The sequence below is a fragment of the Triticum dicoccoides genome, chromosome 5B, assembly GCF_002162155.2.
Source record: "Triticum dicoccoides isolate Atlit2015 ecotype Zavitan chromosome 5B, WEW_v2.0, whole genome shotgun sequence".
In the NCBI taxonomy this organism is placed as follows: domain Eukaryota; kingdom Viridiplantae; phylum Streptophyta; class Magnoliopsida; order Poales; family Poaceae; genus Triticum; species Triticum dicoccoides.
The window spans coordinates 199,077,759-199,100,419 of NC_041389.1; the positions used below are offsets into that span (position 1 = coordinate 199,077,759).

Below are 22,661 nucleotides of genomic sequence, written 5' to 3' on the forward strand. Positions count from 1 at the left end.
ATGTTTTGACAAGAAATGTGAGCCATTTTTTGTCATTTCTGCTTACTTCAGTAGACTGCTTGGTTGATTTGTTCTACTAGGCCATGACTTCAGAAATATCCATTATTTATAGTAAATGTGCTAAGTTATCTTTATATGACTATATCATATAAATATAGTTCAATCGGTGGCAGCAATCTTTAAAGTGTGGTGTTGGAGAATTTTTTTAGATTTGGTTCAACACCTGACAAGTGATTAAACTCCATGTTGATTGCACTTTGCACATTTTGAATATTGTTAGATCTAAGTATGGGGAGAAGTCTCTAGGTTGCCACATTTACATGTATGAGCGGTCGACATGGTCAATGTTCAACCCGTAGCAACGCACGGGCACATTTACTAGTAATAAGAAAGCACGGATTGACTCCGTGGGTTCACCGTCGTCTACTTTTTTTCGAGTTGGCTTTGCCTAAGCAAAGATTGTGCACATGTTTGTGTGGCTTGGTCACGTTAATTTTCCCTCAAAATAAAAAGTTTGGTCTGTTCTGGACTCAAACCGGAGATCTCTTCTTGCGTCAGAGATTGAACGCAATGACCAACCGCAACAGGTAAATGTTGTGAACAAATTCGAGTTGTCCTATAATTCTATGAGCTCTGGAACGTGTAATTAAACTATACTGGGCGTAGGCCAGCGCTCCACCTGCTGGGCCAGTTGCACCAGCGCGCCCACACGTAAACCATCAACGTACAAAAAATAGAGCCCACCCCACGATATTAATGTTTGTGGATATTTCATGTTGAATAATCACATGGATCAAATCAAATAATTCTCATGTTGAATAATCATATATGTTTAACAAGATTGTCTGGTGTGAGCTAATTAGACGGGGTCTTACATGCAGGATGAGAGGTGCACAAGCTGCATGACACAGTGGGCTGGGATATATTGCAAAGTGGCCTAGGAAGTTGTGGCGCACATGTGCGCATGCATGCAATAATGAACAGATAGAAACTACAAGGAGGCTTAAGTAGCTGTGGTGCTGACGGGAGTGTGGAATGGAAGGGCCTGATCGAGAGAATAAAAGAAGTTGTAGGATATTGTAAGTGGCCTAGGAAGGTTGATCGTAGGTTGATCGTAGGGATGCTTGAACAAGACAACAAAGTTGGGGCTTTGTTGGGAATGGAATGGCAGGGGTGATCCATGCACGCACACAATAGTGCAAAAGAAAGATAAGCTATAAATAAATTAGTAAGGATCTCAAGAATCTCTATTCATTAAAAATAGAAGCCCAGTTCACATACGAAAAACCCGACTATCATTTTTTATCTTCTCCACTATTTAAAAAATGTACAACAGATCTGAATTTTTTGTAGAATTTAGCATGTCACAGGATGACACAGTCCGGATGCTGCACTGTTGGGCGTTTGCGGCCAATCATGATTCATGTCAACCGGAGATATATCATGCATGTTTCAACTTTTGCCCCAGCGCCACACCCATTCGCTTCGACAACACACATAGAGATCAACATCATAGACAATTGTGGATGTCTTTGTGACACGCTTTCAGCATCTCGACTGGAATTCTGCTCTCATACATTCCGGTACAATCGTAGAGCCGCATTCTCACCTGATTCATGGCAACCATGTTTGCTACTCCCTCTGTCTCAAAATAAGTGTCTCAACTTTGTACTAACTCTAATATAAAGTTGTACTAAGCTTGAGACATTTATTTTGGGACGGAGGGAGTACATTATAAACACACTTATGTGTTGCATTCTTTTGCAGGACGATGCAAGGACATCTTTTTCTCCCGTTGCAACACACGGGCATGTTTGCTAGTAAAATAAAGGCTACCAACAATGTTAGGATACCCAATTATGCTTGACCACCGACTATGACCAGTCTGAGGTAAAACTAACATAGGCATTTCGCAAACATAATGCTATTACTAGACAAAAATAATGCTTGTCTATCCAGTTTGCTACAAGGGTCAGGTTTCATGGACCCGCACATGTAAAACTAAGATTCAGCAAGGCAGAACAAGTTAGAAACAGATAAACAAAGGGAACCAAAAGAATTAACATAATACTGAAGCTCAATTATACAGGCTACACTGATGGTCAAAATCGATTGGGATGACCCTGCAGCATTTCATAGCGTTCCACCACTTGACAAACATCAACCTTCAAGTAAATTTTATTCAGACATTATACTGTTAAGCATCGAAGCAATTTTTGCTGTCTTGTAGTCATCCCGGAGTTGAATGAACCTGTAATTCAGATCCCAACTTTAGCCGCAAGTTTATCAAACAGTGGTATAAAAGAGACGTCTCACTATATATGCAGGGAGTCAGGTCCCTACCGTAAAGCATCCTTCCGGATGCTGGGGGTTCCTTCAAACAAGGAAGCTAGACTTTCCGGAGCAACAATAAAGACATTAGCCATGCTGCAAGCACATAATGCAAAGAAACGTCAAGGACAAAATTCAGACAAAACATCAGGGGAAAAAGAACTATAGAAAAACACACTTACATTCCAAGCAGTTCAAACTTCTCGTCTATGGAAGGGGCATTGAAGCTACGGACAAACTCCCCATACTCAGTAATGTCACGTTTCAACCGTAGCCCACCACTGCAAAAACAAACATTGCTCTGTACAATCAGCTCAGCCAAGAAAGACAACCTTTTAGACACCAACCTGGGCTGACCGGGCAATTGGCCAATAGTCCATATGCAGTGAACAACAATATGTTAGACCATATATAAGGATGTTAAGGCATAGCTATCTCGGACTATAGGGTGTCAACTTCATCCACACAAATATAGGTAATTGACTAGTGATTTAGCATGAATTTGTTCAAGCTAATATTACTTGGCATAAGTTTACATACTCAGCTGTATAACCGCTAAAGTTGTATCATTATCCTTTGCAGAGTAAATTTTGTATTTGATGGCAAAATCACCCTAAAACGGATACTACAGATCCTAATTGATGGGATCTAGCAATACAGACAAGTATGGTTATGCCACCCACACATCGTCCACCTTGTCAGACTTCATTAAATTTGGAGGGGTGGGGAGGCATAAATTCTCCTAATGTGTAGTTTGACCCAAGTTTTGACATCGCATAGTGTTATGTTTTTTTTTTGCGAGGATGGTGCTGCGAAATTTGTTGTTGTTGTTCCTGATAGGGCACAAGCCTTCCTGATGTTACAAAATGCAGTACTAAACATAAGAGTCATATGAATAAAAAGATCAAAAGGTAAAGATAATTCATATGATGATAGAAGAGTACCTCGGACTAAATGTGAACTTTTGCCAATGATTAAGCAGACCCTTGTGCAAGCGGTTTCCCTAAGGCACAGCTCAGTTATTTATGGTACATATTTACCATGCCAATATAACATTGAGTAAAGAATTACAAACAGATGAACATTATCAATATTGGAGCACTGTTACATGTGTTTACTCGGTATATTAGATCACAGTATAGTGCTTGCACGAGATGTCTCAGGCACTTACATGCGTTTGCTTGTAATAAAAACTTAAACATCCAGTTGCTATCATAAATTTTGATATGATGACTAGCGCAGAAATTGCAGAGTGAAACATGTTATGTCAACATCTAGATGCCCTTTACCCGAATTTTGATTCAATACATACAACAGATTCAAAGACACATCTAGCATAGTTATGCTAGGGAGTACTGAATATGCACATGGTTTTCAAGGCGTCGCTTCAGTGTTAAGGCGAACTAAGACCTAAGATGATAATGTCTTGCCCTCACTTAGCAGTATATCATATGGCGGCAGCGTAACTACCGCCACACATTCACCGCCGCATTATTAATGTGGCTGCTCCTGGAGCAGAGGTGACACAATAGGAGAAGAGGAAGTCAAGATCCTGCTGCTGCCGCCAGCCATCAAGGTCCTCCCATGGTGACCTCGAGCTTACCGCTGCCAGATCTCAAATCAATCTGAGCCCCCATGAATCCCTCTCAAATCAAAGCCACCATGAGCACTCAAATCCTAGACTGGATCTGAGCCTCCGGGTCGTTTTGTTGCCTTGTGCTGTGTGGTGTGTTTAGTGTTGTGTTTCTGCTCTGCACTGATTTTTTTTTTTTTGAGAAAACGCAAAAGCCTTGTGTTTCGATTCATTGATAGAAGAAGAGTTTGTACAAGCTCACAGACGAGCACCCAATGTCACAACACAATGCCACTAAATGCCAGACGTATCAGCAGCCGGGAGCAACGCAGCTAGGCCGCTCGCGCCCGCAGTCGCCCAATGCTCTGGCTTCCGTCCTAATCGTGTCAAGGAGGCTGGATAGGCTGAGTTGTGCACTGTCAAAAGGTGATCGCATTGCGGTGCTTCCAGATGCACCAAGCAACCAGCAGGATGGCTAGGACGTGCCCTTTCGGACCAAGGTCTGGACCGAGAGGCAAGCAGCCTGCCACCAGTCCACGAAGACATCCCCTGCCTAGGGAGGCCGAGCCGTCAATCAGATCCAGGAAAGCACCTCATGCCGCACCATGCGCGAGAAGGAGCAGCCTGTGAGGAGATGAGCCATCGTCTCCATAGTCTGATCACAGAAGATGCAACAGGGTGCGTGCTGCAGACCACGGCGCGCCAAGCGCTCAGAGGTCCAGCACTGTGCACTGCTTTTTTTGTGTGCGCTCGGTGATGCTCCTTATTTGCTGTTTGGTGCATGATATTTCCTGCTTTGTCCTGCTCTTTTGCTGTTTGGGATTCGCTCCGCTTGCACTCACTGGTTCTTCCCTCATGATTCATCATTAAATTGCCCCTCATCCTGCTAACTGCTCTGCTCCTAGGATTCTAAGGGCATGCTTTAATTGTGCCCAAAAGTGCAATATTTTGGTCCAAAAACTTGGGTATTTGTTTTGAGCATAGCTGATTTTTTGGCAAGCCAATACTATTTTTTCCACACTAGTTCAATTTTCTTTCCAATGTTGGCAGATAATGGGCTAGCAAACTTTCACCAAAATTTTGGCAAGGCAAGGTTGGGCTAAAAGCCAAACACACCCTAAGGCATCACATCGTTTCGCATTCCCACCTTAAAACCATGTGCATGCATCACGATGCAATATGCAAAAACATGTCCTATCCTTATTTCTTGAATCTGTAGTATATTAGTTCTGCATGACCTTGTGAATTTGCATATTCGTAAACAAAAGAAAACCAATTGCTTGAGATTGAAGGATTATCATTTAGTGACATACCAATTCAGTCAAAAAGGACTGTTTGTTTAGACCTTCCAAGGCGCTGAATGCAACCTCGAGAACACGAGAAAGGTAGGCTACAATTCTGGCATAAACCAACAATGATACGTTAGTTAATTTAGTTATCTTGGACCATGCGAAGCACAAATATACAAATGAGCACCTTATGCAAGCATTTGTTGGCCGATGATCTGGTGCAGCTCCATCATCTGGTGACCGATAATCTGTTGCTTTCTGTTCTGAAGATAACAATCTTTCAACCTGGGAAGCAAAGCAAAAGGCATTATGCTTATGAACTAAAAATTGCTGAAAAATACCCTGTGACGCCAGTCAATTATATAAATCATTCAACTATCAAGGCAATTGGGGATTATATTCATCAATTCACCGTATCAACTCATAGCTTCCAACATGAATACAGTTTGACAGATTATGTTACTGGTGCAAGTACTGTAGCATACATGCTGCAGCACAGTCGGCCCTACTCTTGGCAAACCAAATCAACAAAAAAGTGATATTTTTTAGAAGAAAGTTAAACATAAAGATTAAGGTAGCATTGGACATCAATCCCTTAAAGAAAATGTAATTATTTCATTATATTGCAATCACTTAAAGAAGAAATAAAGTACTCCCTCCGTTCCGAAATACTTGTCATGGTTTATTTCGGAACGGAGGGAGTACTTGTTTTCGTTCTGCATATGCCAGCTAGGTCTAATTTCATCATAAATCAAGAAATAAACGGAGTTTTCAAGAGCTCACTCATTTACATGTAGCCCTCTTTAGCTTTGGTTGGAGGCATAGATGACCAATCTAGGGTGAGCGCTCAAATCTCGCACCTCTGAGCCATGCTCGAGTTAATAAAAATAGGGTACACGATCAATTCAAAAAACATTATTAACTGTACCATGAGCATTAGTTTCCTTTCGTTCGTTATTTGCCCATGGTATTGATAATTATTGTCAAGTGTAACTGTTAGCTGTGTAGTTTCTCCTTTCTAGGGTTCTATTTTCGTATGTACTGAAGTGTATATGTGGATTGCCTAGCCCTTTCCATCAGTTCTTTCCATCAGTTCGGACTTTTGGTTGTGTTGGCTATTGCATGAAGCTTAACACGGTATCAGAGTCTAAGGTCTTGAGTTCAAGTCCTAGCTTTCGTAATTTATAATATGTCCACTTATAGGCCTCTTGAGCCATACTCTGAGTCTATTGATGTGTTGACTTCCCGCGTCACACGTGAGGGGTGTTTAAGTGTATATGTGGATTGCCTAGCTCTTTCCATCAGTTTGAACTTTTGGTTGCGTTGGGTATCAGAGCAAGGTCAGGACTAGGGTTACAGCACTGCCCAGCCTCCATCGGCCCACCAAAGATGTGCCACCGTGGCTTCTTGACTCACCCTCCTCTCCACTGATCGCTCCCTGGACCCTCCAATCGTCGCCTCGTGGCTCCACATCAAGCCGCCAGTGCACCCAAGGGAAATCTCGTCACCACCTGCTGCACACTGCAGGGTGTGCCGCCCTTGCTTCTACAATGCAGCAGATATGCTGCCCGGCAGCCACTGTGCTTGACACCCCAGCAGCCATCCATCGTCCTCGAGCTGGCTGCTCCTGGCGGTCGCCTCGGCGGCCTCGTGCTGGACAACACCAAGGTTGCTGCCACAGCGGATGACGGCACCTCAGCTGGCACCTCTCCTCTCTTGACTACCTCTATTCTCTGCTTCCCTGACAACAGCACGTCCTGCAGATCCCAAACCAGCAGCACCAAGTGCTGCCCCCCAGCCTTCTTGGCTCCATGGTGCCTCCCGTACAGGCATGATTACAATTCCGCGACCACTGGCCATCTTCAATGGCAATAACTTCCCAGAGTATTGGCTGCAAATGCAAGTTCACATGGCTGGCCAGCGGCTTCGGCCTTTCTTATGGTCGACCGCCCCTGTCCGCCTTGACCCACTTTGCCACCAGCTGAGCATGTCATCCAGCCGGATGTCGATGATGTCGTCCAGGAGAACATCCTTGTCTTTCAGCGTTGGAGACCTACCAGACGAACCTGGCTGCTTGATAATGCTCAGACGAAGGCCACTGCTGTTACTAGCATGATGATGTTCTTTCGATGCACATTGTGTCCCTTGCTACTTACTAGCTGATGTGGGCTTGTCTTCAGCAACAATGTGAGCCTCACAACGAGGCAATGCTCCGTGCCATTCTCAGGGAGATTCAGTCGCGGCAGCAGATGAATGCTACCATGGGTGACTTCTTTCGCCTGATGTCTACAGCGTGACGTCAGCTTGACTCTCAGGGTGTTGATGTCTGTCACACTTGTCATCGCTGTAAGCTGCAGCGAGCTCAGACAGAGATGATCTGTCTCTACGACGCCTTCATCCTAAATTTGAAGAGAGTTCAGCAGACATTGACCATTGCTTTTGGAGGCTTTACCTGAGCTGGCACTCCTTACGGTCTCTTCTGTGGGTACTGTCATAAACCAGGACACACTTCTCGGAACTGCTACAATGATAAACGGGGTCAGGGAAACATGAAGAGAGGTCAGCAGAGCTCCACTGGCTCTTCTCAGTCAGGCCCTCAACATATCTTCCCCACTGAGCAAGAGATGGTTGCGTTGGTTCGTTGTATGTTTGCCTCTGCACACAGGTCTTCCTCACACCACCACCACCTACAAGTATATCAGCTCCATGGGTTCCAGATTCTGGTGCTTCTTTTCACATAACAACGGACTCCACCTGTCCTCCTAGTTCTCCTGATACTCCTCTCCGTGTTCAGGCAGCAGATGGCACCTCTCTTCATGTTTTCATTGTGTTCAGGATCGACGCACAGGCCTTCTGGTGGGACTGGTCCTAGGCGCCATGAACTTGATTAGTGGCGCATTTCTTCCACTTCCTTGGAAAACCAGTCAACCAGCTCCACCGCCTGTTTCATCCACCATTGGCAGACCTAGAGGGTGTGGAGGGTATGGAGGGTGGGCCATGGCCCACCCAGAATTTTCAGAAAGAAAAATACTACCATATAATATTCTGGCTATTTTGGCCCACAAACCCCCACGTGACCACGTCACTTTGCATCATCCCCATGAGTAAGAGTCTGGCTGCCACCCAGAATTGAAGAAAAAAAATACTACCATATAATAAGCTGGCTATTTTGGCCCACAAACCCCCACGTGACCACGTCTCTTTGCATCATCCCCATGAGTAAGAGTCTGGCGGCGAGAGAGCAAGACCTAAATCACTCGACAACGACTAGTGCAAGCCGCCACTCCCCTCCGCTCGCCGTTCGACCAGTACACGTCATCGCTCCCCTCCCCTCATTACCGCTCGTTCAGTGCACGCGATGCACGACACCCGCCCGACGTGTGCAAGCCACCGCTCACCTGCTCCCCTCCCCTCGCCGATTCTTAGTGTCGCCTACCTCAGCGTCGCCAGAGAACTCATCCAGAGACTTAGTAATCGATGCAGTCGCCCACCCTGAGTCGCAGTTCTACTGCCCCAGTGAGGCAGCGCCCGCCGACTGGTGCACTGCGCTGCCGCCACTACTGGGCCACTCACCACCACCTGGCTACTTGCCACCGCCCGGCTGTAGGGTGGAGCTCGGCAGCTCGGCCTCTCAGCGCTCCGCCACCACCCACCAGAAACCAGTGGCACACGGTGCCACTAGCAGACTAGCATTTAGAAAATGGAAAGGAAGGGAAAGGGGTTAGCAAATACAAAGGGAGAGGTATATTTTCTGAATTTTAGTAGCATTTTAGAATAGCTTGTAATACGCAATGTAGTGATTTGAGTGACAATTTAATGCCGTAAATGTGGTACTAGTTCTAATCCAAGTACTCGTGAAAGTGGCAACGTTTCGGCACAGACCGCTCATCAAGATCAAGTGAATTATGCAGCAGGAGAGAATGCAAATTTTATGCCATATGATGATATGAACAAGTGGAAGAACAGATTACAGATTCTGTTGAAGCTACGGTGGAAGAGACGGTTGCTCAAGGTATAACGACATCTCCAAAGCGGACCCTCAAACCTCCTGTATGTCCGGACCACAGTGTCCGGACCACTTTTGCCATCCAACCGAGTCCCTAAAGTGTCCGCAGACCAGTCCGCATGTCCGAAATCCGGTACACGGGAAGCCTTTGCGGTGGCATGGCATGACACTGATCAAGGTGAGCCCCCTGCCATTACTCCTCAGAACCATACACAAGCAAGTTCTCACACCAAACTACGATACATGCATGGGATCAATTTGAAATAATATCACCCATTGTTCATTAGTCTGTTGATTCAATAGTTTAATCAACTCATAAATAACAGTACGCAAGTTTTCCTCATTATTTGTTTGCAGTACCTTCTTGTTATTCCATAGTTTATTTACAGTACTTATAATTTCCATGGCACCATAAATTTGTTTGGACATGAAAAGGGAAAAGAGAAGGTGCAAACCTCACACATGACTGTATCAATGCATTGTAACAGTCCTATATGAGCAGCAGCCTCCACAACAGACACTGCCGATCCCATATCTTCACAAGCAGATGGATGGGCACCATCGACGGGCAGCAGGAGACGTGATATAGTATTTGAGAAGTACTACACAGGAGAAGGATAAAATCAGCATGGTTCATCGCCTAGCAATCTAGGTTGCATGTTTAGCCAAATTACCTGCTGAAGATAAGCTACACTACTGGCACAACGCTGCACAGCGATCATGAAGGATCTAAAGCTACTCTCACCAGCAGCAGCCGCCGCTTCTGCCTGCAAATAGTTCAAATCTAGCTAACTCCATCCACGGATAATGTCCATGACCAGATGTGCCTCGTGGCCAAAAACTAGAAGTAGATTAAGGAACAGAAAAGAAGGCATACAGCAGAAGCAGCAGCCGCGGCAACCCTTCTACTAACACTTGTCCCGATAACATATCTATCCCTCATAGCTGCAGCCTCGTTCAAACTCTCTCTAGCACCGTCAAGCCCAACAGTTAGATATTGGCTGACCTATATAACAAAACAACGTTGTCATTAGACTAGCATCATACTTTAAAGACTGTCATATGTTATTACTGGCCCATGGTTCTTTACTTACTTGATCAAGCAAACACGCAAATATGGATCTGACATTAGCTGCAACAGTAGTAGGCTGCAAAAGATTATAGCTGTGAGAAAAGTAGAGTAGGTTCAAACAGAAAACAATACATTGGTCTCTTTACGTAATAAAAGAACACAGTTGAACAACTATGAACTTAACCTCCAGATTATAGGAGAAACATGACCTTGCCAATAACAGGCCAGGGCCTTGTGGCTTAAAATAACATGTTTATTCTTTTGCTTTTATAGGTTGTATTATTCTTGAAACTATTTTGGATATCAATTTTCAAAAGTTTAATGCAAACACAGAAATTATTTACCAAGCAACATATTAATAATTAGTACAAGGAAAATTAGTTTCACCTGAGAAAACAACAGTGTGCATCTCGATATTGCTTCCTCATTCCAACGAACAAATTCAGTCACTACAGTAACTGATATCAGCTGCTGGGGTGAGGTATTCAAGGATGCTCCTTTTGCACGGCCAATTGACCCAGTCGATTCAGATTGTTGCTTGGCCTCGGCTCTTAATTCAGCCATCTGCCAAGTACATCAATGTGACCAACTACAATATTCCAAAATAATACAATCTATAAAAGCAAAATTATAACCTTTGATTGATATAGCTGTCTGAGTGATGCATGCTCGAATTCCGTGTACTCGTCTTTGTGGGAAACATATATAGACTCAGTGAGACCTACAAGAAATATGGACATAATCATGATGGTACTACACATATCTGCAAGTGCGCTTCAGATGTAAGAGAATGGTTCTGACTACAGAGAACCTTCAATTAAAGTATGCGGGTAGGAGGAGAAAAAAACTTCTGTCTCCCAGGCGGCTCACGGGCCAACACGTAGGCACCGCTCCTCCTTCCCTCTCATTGCGACCGTCGCCACTGCTGGTGACGGCAGCAGGGCTTCTCCTGCGCTCTCCCATGAGTCCTCTCCTCGTCCTCACACTGCCCCTGCTCCCCGTGATGGTTGTCGCAGGCGCAGTTGGTGTGGCGTGGCGGTGGTGGCAGGGTGGCTCCTCGCCACCTTGCTGCGGGCAGCCACCGAGCTACGGCAGCTCCTGCCCTTCCAGGCGGAAAGCCGCCGGTTGACCACACTCGTGAGTAGCACCTGGGCCACGCCAATGGCATGCCGCAGATTCAGCGTTCCACCACTAAACTGGCCGCGAGCGAACTTCTTCAAAAGCATAAGCAGTTCCTCCAGGCACACTCTGGACACATGAGTGGTGTCCTCTGTCAGCGGTGCGGTGGCCGGTGGGTCGGCAAGGTTTGCCCGCCTCCATGGCTGCAGGCGATCCTGGCGGTCCGCTGCTGTGTCTTGACGTGGTTGTTGCAAATTTGACACCAGCCAGGGAATCGGCAAGGCAAGCTTGCTGCTGCGCCCATGGGGACCACCGTTTGGAGGCTCACTGAATATTGTGGATACCATCGTTGGCTCATGGCTTCGGCGCACATACATTCCAGGGCGCCAGCGCCATGTTGAAACTGCAACCTAGGGTGACATGGTCGACGCCTTGCCGAGGATTACCTACCGTTTGTCATGGGCTCATGGCGGGCGGCATGGCTCAGGAGTCTAGGTGGCCAATGCCTAAACACATCGGCAGTGTAAAGGCGTGGTGTGGATGGGTGGTGTTAAGGCCGGTGATTGTGTTGGTTGCGTCCTTTGTTATACTCGTCTATAACCATGAGTCGTTGTCTTGGGTGTTTGGTTGTGATTGCATATGAAGGGTTTTCTCTCTTGAGAAAACACAAAACTTATCTCTGGGTGCATTGATAGAAAGAACAGTTTGCTAGCCTAAGAAATTGGCATGTTTTAACTTGGTATATTTATTTAGGGCGCCACAACAGACCACACCAAAAGACAAGTTCATTCAGGAATATAGTAGATATTAATGATACTGCATGCGGAAATTAATTAAATCAAATATCCAAGCAATACTAAAGGTATGTACTATCCAACATATTTACCATTGTCCAGGCCAAGATTTTGCGAATAGTCTACTGCTAGCATTTTTGTTGTCAGAAATTTCACCAAAACCTTGGGCTTTCTGGATAGAAACCATTTCTCTGAAACCATAACTCCGAGTCTCCGACTATGTTGTCTCAACGTAGCTGGTCCCAAACCCAGGTAAAGGAGGAGGGTTGTGATAAGCTTGGCGAGCTAACGTCAAAACTCAGCCGTTCTTATGGAGATGAAACCCAGAAGTACATCGTCGGGGCGTAATCCTCTTAGCAACGCGCCATATCGGAACCCAAGTGTGGTGTTAAATAGGCAAGGGCCAGGCCATCACCCCCTTGGTGGCACGCCCGTATCTCAATCTGGATACAGTGATATGTGGTCAAGGATCAGGTCGTCGCATCCTTAGTGGCGCGCTACATTGACATCGCATCCTTAGAGGCGCGCTACATTGACGTCCAAGTGTAGTAAAAAATGAGCTAGGCTCTTCGCATTTGACTCGACGAGTGCGAAGGTTAAGGAAGCTAATCGAGCCTAGTAGGATCTGCATCGGTAGCTGGACGTAGGGTCCACGACGGGTAAGTTATGGGAGTTGGTGGATGCAGCGGTGAGGAGGGGCGTTGATATCCTATGCGTCCAAGAAGCCAAATGGAGGGGACAGACGGCTAAGGAGATAGAGGACACCGGCTTCAAGTTGCGGTATACAGGGACAACTACAAACAGAAATGAAGTAGGCACCTTGATCAACAAGAGCCTCAAGTATGGAGTGGTAGACGTCAAGAGGCAAGGGGGTGGATTATCCAAGCTGGTCGTTGGGGACTTGGTTCTCAATGTTATCAGCGTGTATGCCCCGCAAGGAGTCAGGACCTCTACCCATGATTAAGCACGAAGGAAGACGAAAGGGACATCTATAAGATGGCCAAGATCCGAGTGAGGAAGGCGAGGGATGTCAACCAAGTCAAGTGCATCAAAGACGGAGTAGATCGGCTTCTGGTTAAGGAGGAGATCAAGCATAGATGGCGATAGTAATTTGACAAGTTATTCAATGGAGAGAATGAGAGCTCTACCATTGAGCTGGACAACTCCTTTGATGATACGAAGACATGTTTTGCACGACGAATCCAGGAGCCTGGGGTCAGTGAGGCTTTAAATAGCATGAAAGGAGGCAAGGAATGGGCCCTGATTGTATCCCCATTGAGGTGTGGAGATGCCTTGGAGACACAGCGATGGCATGGCTAATTAAGCTTTTTCAACCTCATTTTTCGGTCAAACAAGATGCCCGAAGAATGGAGGCGGACTATATTAGTACCAATCCTCAAGGACAAGGGGGGTGTTTGAAGTTGTATTAATTACCTAGAATTAAGCTGATGAGCCATACAATGAAGCTATGGGAGAGTCACTGAGCAGCACTTAAGAAGAATGACAAGTGTGGCAAAAAATCAGTTTGAATTCATGCCTGGGAGGTCGACCATGGAAGCCATTTTCTTGGTACGACAACTTATGGAGGGATACAGTGAGCAAAAGGACTTGCTTATGGTGTTCATTGACTTGGAGAAGGCCTACGATAAAATACCGCAAAATATCATGTGGTGGGCCTTGGATAAACACAAAGTCCCAACAAAGTACATTACCCTCATCAAGGACATGTAAGAGAATGTTGTGACAAGTGTTCGAACAAGTGGTGGTGACACTAATGACTTTCCTATTGAAATAAGACCGCACCAAGGGTCAGATTTTAGCCCTTATCTTTTGCTTTGGTGATGGGTGAGGTCACAAGGGATATACAAGGAGATATCCCATGGTGTATGCTCTTTGCGGATGATGTGGTGCTAGTCGACGATAGTCGAACGGGGTTAACAGAAAGTTAGAGCTGTGGAGACAGACTTTAGAATCGAAAGGTTTTAGGCTTTTCACTGAAACTGAGTACATGAGATGCGGTTTCAGTACTACTAAGCACGACGAGGAGGAAGTTAGCCTTGATGGGCAGGTCGTACCTCAGAAGGACGCCTTTCGATATTTGGGGTCAATGCTACAGAAGAACCATGAATTGGTTTCCATATCTGATGGGTTTCGACTCTAGCCTAACCCAACTTGTTTGAGACTGAAAGGCTTTGTTGTTGTTGTTTCAAAAAAGTTTCAGTAATAATGTTAGAACATGCAGTAGAAACTAGCATATAGCTATTTTGATAGCTATGTTTTGCATTTGGGGGTATTAACGGTGAACCAGGCTCCAAAAATAAGTATGTGCCCAGTAGTTTCACGAAAACTGGGCAGTTACTTGCCAGTTCCCAAACCCTGCTTTAGACCCAATATATTAAATGGAACTTGATCTAAAATAGATGTAATCAAGGATCATGGGTCAATATTTCTTTCGCAAGCAAAGGAACAGCAAATTGCTCAAGATGAATATATAGTACTCCCTCCAATCCATAATAAGTGTCGCAGTTTTGAACTAAGGTTGAACTAACCTTAGTTCAAAACTGCGACACTTATTTTGGATCGGAGGGAGTAGGAAACAACTAAGAGATTGCAATACAATGTACCTTCAATATCCAAATCCCCACAGCCGATAGACTGCAACTCTTTGGCAAGTTCTTTTGTCTTGTCATATGCTACTGACAGAACTCTCAGATACTGCCATTACAATTCGACGAGAACAAGATCTCATGCTTCAGTGAATTATGTCAAAAAAAATACAATTTGGAAGTAGATAGTGTACAGAGTGCTTACATGTAGAAGGCCACCTTCTTCTATTGCAGGCAAGCTAGCAAGAGAAGGCCTTATCAAAAGTTTATCAAGAATTGCTGTGACCCTTTGTTCTAACACTCGCTGAAACGGAGTACATTAGTCTTTTGCTTTATGAATAAGCTAAGCAATGTTGGTCACAGAGAGGACTGCTTTGCAAAACATACCTGCACAAGAATTGACATGACCTCATTCGGAGAAGGAAAGACAGCCATTATTGTAGTTGCCTCTTTTCTCACAGTATCTGAAGCAGCAATAGGACAATCAGATTACCATAAATTATCGTCCAAGTACAACTTAGAAACAATAAAGGGCAGCCCGGTGCATGTAGCTCCCGCTTGCACAGGGTCCGACCACTTTGGGTCTATTGTACGCAGCCTTTCCCAACATTTCTGTAAGAGGCTGTTTCCAGGACTTGAGCCAGGGTCACAAGGCAGCAGCTTTTACCACTGCGCCAAGGCTCCCCTTCTACAACTTAGAAACAATAACTGTCAAAATACAATTTGTACATACCAGCAATTTCCTTGTACAAGATAGAGAGACCCTCTGCTATACTACTGGAGTCAGCTTGGGGACCATCGTCACCAAGAACAACTTGAATATCAGTATTCATAATTTCCACATCAATGAACATTGGTCGTGTTGCAACATAGTGTTGCATGGCACTGGTTCCCCGATTGAACTGCATTCAATGTAGCATGATAAAGTATGTTAAATCGAGTAAACTTAAATAATACTTCCTCTGTTCTTAAATATAGGACGTTTTTGCAGTTCAATTTGAACAGCAAAAACGTCTTATATTTAGGAGCAGGGGTGGTATTGTATACCTATGGAATCATCGGGAGAAACCATAACCAGGGGCCAAACAACCAGCTTATTTTCAGGCTTAATAACTCAATAAGCTTAAGCTACTATCCAGAAAGAACTAAAGAAGTTAAAGCTTCAAAGTCGGTGGGGGGTCTACTTATTTGGCTGACATGTTTGCAGTCTTACAGATACTCACAAACTGATATGTTTGCAGATGCTCGCATGCTGGTATGTTTGCAGAGGCTTATAGATACTTTTATCAAGACACCTTTAGGGCATATCTAATAATCAGGTGCCTGAGCTCATCAAGCTCAGTAAGCATTAGGGCATATCAAAGCAACGCTGAACAGGCCAAAAAGGTGCAGAGGTGCTCCCCATAGTCATACACTTAGCAGAAATATCAAATCAAGAATTCAAAACAGTGGTCCTTATCTTAACCTTGACTGGTGCTACATGTGGACACTATCACAATGGTCTAAAAAGGAGTTCTTTGAATCAGCCAAACTGAGCATGAAAAACAGTACCATGTCCCTTGCATCGAGTACAAACCTGAGACAAAATTTTTGCACATTCTGCCATTGTAGACAACTCTCGTCTCTGTGATGCAGTATCAAACCGAGATAATAATCTATTCTCCAGTTCTAAACATAAGATAAAAATTCATAAGTAGATGCAAAAAATAATAGCTAAGGGAAGTGCCAAGGGAACTTATGGGAAGAAAACAGACCATTGCAATATTCTTGAAGATTTGCAACTGCAACCTCCAAACCACGGCTTGCATTAGCAGAACCTACTGCCGACGTGACACCATGCCTTCCAACATCCTCCTCAGCAAACGATCCTACGATATTTTATTAGGATAAACATGAGTGCCGAGAGACCTCAAAAGATAAACAGAAAAACTACTATCTGAAGCTCAACATAGTTTTGCATTTATTTCTAACCGACGCTCTTGCTAAATAACAGAAAAACTACTATCTGAAGTCTACATAAAAATGATGCCCACCAGAAAAGAAGAGGATATTTTCATGGCAACTGAAGTAATTTTGGTAGTTGACCATTGTTGATCCGAGCAGTATAAGGGTAAGCATGTACAAGTGCTAGGAACAAATTGAAAATTCAGCTCCACACTATATGTCAACTTTCCAAGGTGTCTGTGCACGAAAAACGAATCAAGCAAATAAATGCGTAGTACAGATAAGATATGGAACATACTATAAGAGTGTATTACAGTTCCCATGATCTAGGTTTTTATTGTATGTTTCCTATTGGTCTAGGTCTAGTAAATTGACCTGCAGCCCAAGTGTCCTACTGTATAGTTATAGTTGCCATTTGGGCTGTACAATACAACAAGCTCTATTCATAACAACAAAAACATGACATCGCTACTAGATGAACGAAACAATGTGAAGTGCAACAAAAAATTGTACGTAGTTCACTTGATATTAGAAAGAAAGGAACCAAGTTATGAGAGCTTACGCAATTTCTGTGCAATTGAAGCAGCCTCAGCAACACGACTGTCATCGGAAAATAAAGGAGAAAGTTCCATAAGGTCCCCAGGTGTGCTGTTGAATTCCATCAAATACTAAAAAGAAGCATATTTCAATTAATGAAATCAATACCAGTAAACAGAACAACATTTGCCTCAAACTAGATTATGATACCTTGATGAGATCAATCGTCTGACTGGCAGTTTCCCTCTGAGATTCTGCACTCTGAGAGATGAAAAGTATTTTTAACGTTAGGATTGGAGAGAGCAACAGAAAAACAAACCAAAGAGTAAAGTTACGGTCAATGGATATACATAATAACAGAAAGATACTGCATAATATATGATCACCTGTAGATGGTCACCAATTTTGGCAGCAGTTTGCCCGACACTGGAGATTCGAGAATCCAACCTAGCAAAGCTATCAAATAAACCGTCCACACCTTTCTCAAGCTGGAGAACAATAAAACAGTGAACATATAAAATGAACCAGAATCACTAGTTCAGCAAAACTTGCAAATATTAGAGTAATATTCCATGGCATAGGTATAATTTATATTTCATAAAGTTAAGGGGACAAGAAATCAAACAGCCAGCTCTTCTTTTAAATTTGATGAGACAACAACATTGAACAAAGTTGCATATTGATCTTGGACATGCATAGAAAGTGCATCTAACAGACTGCCATAGTAAAGACTGGCAACATTTGGCAGTAATTCACAAAAGTTTTGCACAAAATAACCATCTTCATGTACTTTTTTATTCAAGACACATAGTCAAAACTTGTTTTCTGTTGAAAGATGTCAGCAATATCTGGTTAAAATTGGAATATCTCATTTTTCTAAAAAAAATGAAGTCATCAAACTTCGCGTTCACTCAATGATTAAGCTAAAATATAAAATATTTTCACTAATTACTTTGATTGCTTCGCTACAGAACATTACTGGTGTGTAATCATACTGATGATTCCATATCGATGTAAGAACCCACAAAAAATTTAAATTAATTCCAGATTTAAGCTTTACAATTTCTCAAAAGAGCAATTTTTCTCAAAGTCTGGAAACAGAAGTGATCAGTTGCAACTTGGAAACCAAATACATGGATTCTTGTGGTTCTTTTTTTTTTCTGCCAGACTCTCCGGTGCATTGTTTATAAGGTGCTAAGTCGCCCTAAGGCGAGCACCAACGCCCCGACGCCTAAGTGCCTAAAGCAGGCATAATTTCAAGGCGCTGTCAGGGCGCCTTGCCGCCTAAGCGCCGAATGCGGGACGCCTTATAAACAATGTTCCGGTGTTGAACTATAACACTGATTGCCCAAGCAGAATGTGGGCGGCTAATGTGTTCAGCTAAGGACAGTCCAAAGATTTTGTTCCGACTGGACACTTTATGCTAAAGGGTTCAGCTAAGGTGTTTTATTTTTACTGAACAGCATCTATGGTCAATCCAGAAAAAATTGTTCCAACTGGGCACTTTGTACTGAAGGGTTCGAAAGGAGATTATTGCACAAAGTAATTCATAGGGAACCTTACAAAAAAGTATTTCTCAAGGGACAACATGATCCTATTTGCCAGGATCCTAACTGACAAAAGCCTAGTCAGATCACATTAAAATGGTAAAGTATCGAAACATGCAGCTGGGTTTCTAAAATCGAACAGCATCCCCATTCCAGAGATGCATTTGACAGAATGATAGACCCTAAGATGCTGATAACCAAATGCAAATAGAAAAATGTGTGAATAGGATACAAATCTCTTCTGCGTATTTCCCTAGTTAGAAATTTCCTTCATAACTACAATTTGATGGAAGCATAGGAGTCACCATAAATATTAAACACGACAGTCATTCTTCTATAGAAGCTCATCAAATGCATGCCTTGCACTTTTTTCTGCTGTAGTTATGTCTCTTTGGATTCTCGCATCAGGGACTGCCCTTTTCAGCAATTATTCATTAGGTTCTCTACAGAATGGCCTACTAAACTTTGCCTCGGTATAACTGTATTACTAAAGGAAAATGTCCCTTCTTAGCAACTGAACAGGTCCAACAGGACAAGAGGGGTAGAAACACAGTAAGAAAAAATTATAATATATAAAGTCCTAGACATCTAACAGACAGTTGAATAGATTCGACTGGGTGAAGATCTTAAAACTGGGAACCTACTCGTCGTCATACGTTGACATGTATCATACGGCGATGAAAACAAAAGAACAAAGTTAACCTATATAGGTAACAAAAGATTCCCCCAACTTGATCATTATGTGTAATTGATGGCATATATAACTAATTAACTACGAGCCTAGAGTGGCACTTTCATCCCAGTGAATAGCACAACCAGAGGAAACAAGGAACACCTAAAGATAATATTCCAAATGGTAAGACTTTGCATTATGTTTTCACCGTATCAGAGTTAGTTGTACTTCCAATCTTTATATATGGCTCGTCTGGTTTCTCATCTGTATTGTTTTTCCATTATGGTCTCATTCATTTATCTTTCTATAATATACTAACATTAACAATATAGTCAACACGTAGAAAACTTGCAAGCATGCTAACTAACCTCCCCGAGTGTCTTGCGATGCTTGGCATCCTGTGTAGCCACCTCTTTCTTCAGATTTTGGAGCCTCTTATCAATCTATCCACAAAAGGAAGAAAAAGAAACACCAGCATCAGCATATACCATCACCGGACAACCACCCACACACCCAATCACGCAGGCTGCTACCACCAGGACCGGCGGCAACCGACCTGACGACGCAGGTCGACGAGCTCCTTGCAGGAATGCTTGAAGAGCCCGAGAAGCTCGTCGACGGCAGGGAAAACGGGTGGCGCGGCCCCGAGCAGGGGCGGCGGCGGGGGGGGTACCCCTGCCGCATCGTCCCCGTGGAACTCCGGCAGAAGCTCATCCACCAGGCTCCCGAAGAGCGCGTCGAAGGAAAAATCCCCCTGCAAAACCACGCAGCGCTTAGGTCTGGACGGAAGGAGGGGAGATACAGAACGAATCGAATAAGGGGGAGTACCTTGAAGTCCTCGAGGTCGAGGGTGAGGGGCAACGCCGCGGGCGGGTCATTCGGCGACGGCATGGCTGCCTGCCGGCCGGAGAGATCTAGGGGAGGAGGATGGGCAGCGGCTCTTGTGTATGATCTGGAAAATGGGGTGAGCTGACTGGGTTCGGGCGGGCCGGACGAGAAGGAAACGACAACGGCTCAGGCCAGGCGCATCTTTTTTTTTTCTTCGTCAAACTTGGGTTTTTTTTTTTTTTGAAAGGCGAACTTGGGGTTTTCTATTCAACAAAGGCACACCTTTTTCTTTTAACATACACAAGCGCTCATATACACACGCATACACTTATCCCTATGAACGCACACACGCACACCCTACCCCTATGAGCCCCTCCGAAAAATCGAGCCAGCATATCGTGTTGAGATTTATGAAGTCTCCGTAGGCGCCTCGTCGTCGACGGGAACGTCTCCTCCCACTGAATGCGCATCGCTGGAAATCCTGAAATAAATTCAGGAATAAATGTGAGCACCAGGATTTGAACCCTGATGGGTTGGGGATACCACAACCCCTCTAACCATCCAACCACAGGTTGGTTCGCAACGAAGGCACACCTGGAAGGTCGATACCCGCGGGATGGAATGATACTGCAATTGTCATGATCCCAAAGGTAACTCTTCAGAAAAGGTCACTCAGTTTAGACCTATTAGTTTATGCAATGTGGTGTACAAGGTTATTTTAAAAATAATTGCAACGCGTTTGAAATTAATTATGTCAAACATTATCAGCCCAGCTCAGAGTGCTTTTGTTCCCGGAAGACTAATCATAGATAATATTTTAGTAGCATATGAGTGTTTCCACAAAATTAAAAAGAAAAGAACAGGGAGGGAGGGGTTGTGTGCTATCAAGTTGGACATGCACAAAGCTTATGACCGAGTGGAATGACCTTTCTTAAGAGCAATTTTGTTGAAGCTGGATTTCAAGGAAAACTGGATGAATTTGGTTATGCAATGTGTGTCCTCTGTGGAGTATAGGGTTCGGTTTAATGCAGAGGAGACTGGTAGCTTCAAACCCACTGGAGGGCTAAGGCAGGTGGACCCCTTATTTGTTCTTGTTATGTACGAAGGGCCTGACGGCCCTTTTAGCAAATGCGGAGGAGAGAGGAAAGATCTCAGGCATAAAGGTTAGCAGGAAGCACTGTAGGACCTTGAGAAGAGGTGTCTAGAGGGGGTGTGATTAGACACTAAGTATCAAAGTTGTAGTTTTCAACTTCTTTATGTTTAAGTGGAGTTTAGGCACAAGTTTAACATTCAGAATACATAACAAGCAAGCATGCAAAGAGTATATGAGCAGCGGAAAGTAAAGCATGCAACTTGCAAGAATGTAAAGTGAAGGATTTTGGAGGATTCAAACGCAATTGGAGACACGGATATTTTTGTCGTGGTTCCGATAGGTGGTGCTATCGTACATCCACGTTGATAGAGACTTCAACCCACGAAGGGTAACGGTTGCGCGAGTCCACGGATGGCTCCACCCACGAAGGGTCCACGAAGAAGCAACCTTGTCTAGCCCACCATGGTCATCGCCCACGAAGAACTTGCCTCACTAGCGGTAGATCTTCACGAAGTAGGCGATCTCCTTGCCCTTACAAACTCCTTGGTTCAACTCCACAATCTTGTCGGAGGCTCCCAAGTGACACCTAGCCAATCTAGGAGACACCACTCTCCAAGAAGTAACAAATGGTGCGTTGATGATGAACTCCTTGCTCTTGTGCTTCAAATGATAGTCTCCCCAACACTCAACTCTCTCTCGTAGGATTTGGATCTGGTGGAAAGAATATTTGAGTGGAAAGCAACTTGGGGAAGGCTAGAGATCAAGATTCATATGGTAAGAATGGAATATCTTGGCCTCAACACATGAGTAGGTAGTTCTCTCTCAGAAAATGTATGCTGGAAGTGTAGGCACGTTCTGATGGCTCTCTCCACGAATGAAGAGGAGGTGGAGGGGTATATATAGCCTCCACACAAAATCTAACCGTTACACACAATTTACCAAACTCGGTGGGACCGAATCAACAAACTCGGTCGGACCGATTTAGTAAATCTAGTGATCGTTAGGATTTTCGGTGGGACTGACATGCAACTCGGTGAGACCGATATGGTTAGGGTTAGGGCATAACGTAATCTCGGTGAGACCGATTACACAAACTCGGTGAGACCGATTTCAGTAATTAGCTAACCAGAGAGTTGGTCAGATAAACTCGATGGGACCGATTCGCTCATCTCGGTTGGACCGAAACGTTACGAAGGGGAAACAGAGAGTTTCAATTGCAATCTCAGTGGGACCGATCACTCACTTCGGT

At 44.1% G+C, this 22,661-nt stretch overlaps 1 protein-coding gene across 1 annotated transcript; it reads right to left on the minus strand.

Annotated features, from left to right (window-relative positions):
• Positions 1-1,826: 1,826 nt before the first annotated feature.
• On the minus strand, positions 1,827-20,479 carry LOC119308064 (exocyst complex component 5-like). The gene is made up of 24 exons (XM_037584184.1): positions 20,320-20,479; positions 20,048-20,245; positions 19,860-19,934; positions 17,658-17,759; positions 17,482-17,532; positions 17,297-17,402; positions 16,545-16,658; positions 16,367-16,458; positions 15,524-15,692; positions 15,178-15,254; positions 14,996-15,094; positions 14,809-14,899; positions 10,907-10,992; positions 10,659-10,835; positions 10,294-10,347; positions 10,077-10,205; positions 9,874-9,966; positions 9,655-9,801; positions 5,381-5,478; positions 5,218-5,302; positions 3,276-3,334; positions 2,514-2,612; positions 2,344-2,427; positions 1,827-2,251 (listed from the first exon to the last, which is right to left on the minus strand). The coding sequence occupies exons 1-24, from the start codon at positions 20,380-20,382 to the stop codon at positions 2,179-2,181; spliced, it is 2,421 nt and encodes an 806-aa protein (XP_037440081.1). The 5' UTR covers positions 20,383-20,479; the 3' UTR covers positions 1,827-2,178.
• Positions 20,480-22,661: the final 2,182 nt, after the last annotated feature.

What these genes read in the sequence shown, in the direction of transcription:
- LOC119308064 (XM_037584184.1), bottom strand. Translation starts at nt 20,382, where the DNA reads ATGCCGTCGCCGAATGACCCGCCCGCGGCGTTGCCCCTCACCCTCGAC. An exon ending in GTGCAAAAATTTTGTCTCAG is followed by an intron (nt 15,693 to 16,366) that starts GTTTGTACTCGA and finishes CATTGAATGCAG; the next exon opens with TTCAATCGGGGAACCAGTGC. An exon ending in GCACACTGTTGTTTTCTCAG is followed by an intron (nt 10,348 to 10,658) that starts GTGAAACTAATT and finishes AATCTTTTGCAG; the next exon opens with CCTACTACTGTTGCAGCTAA.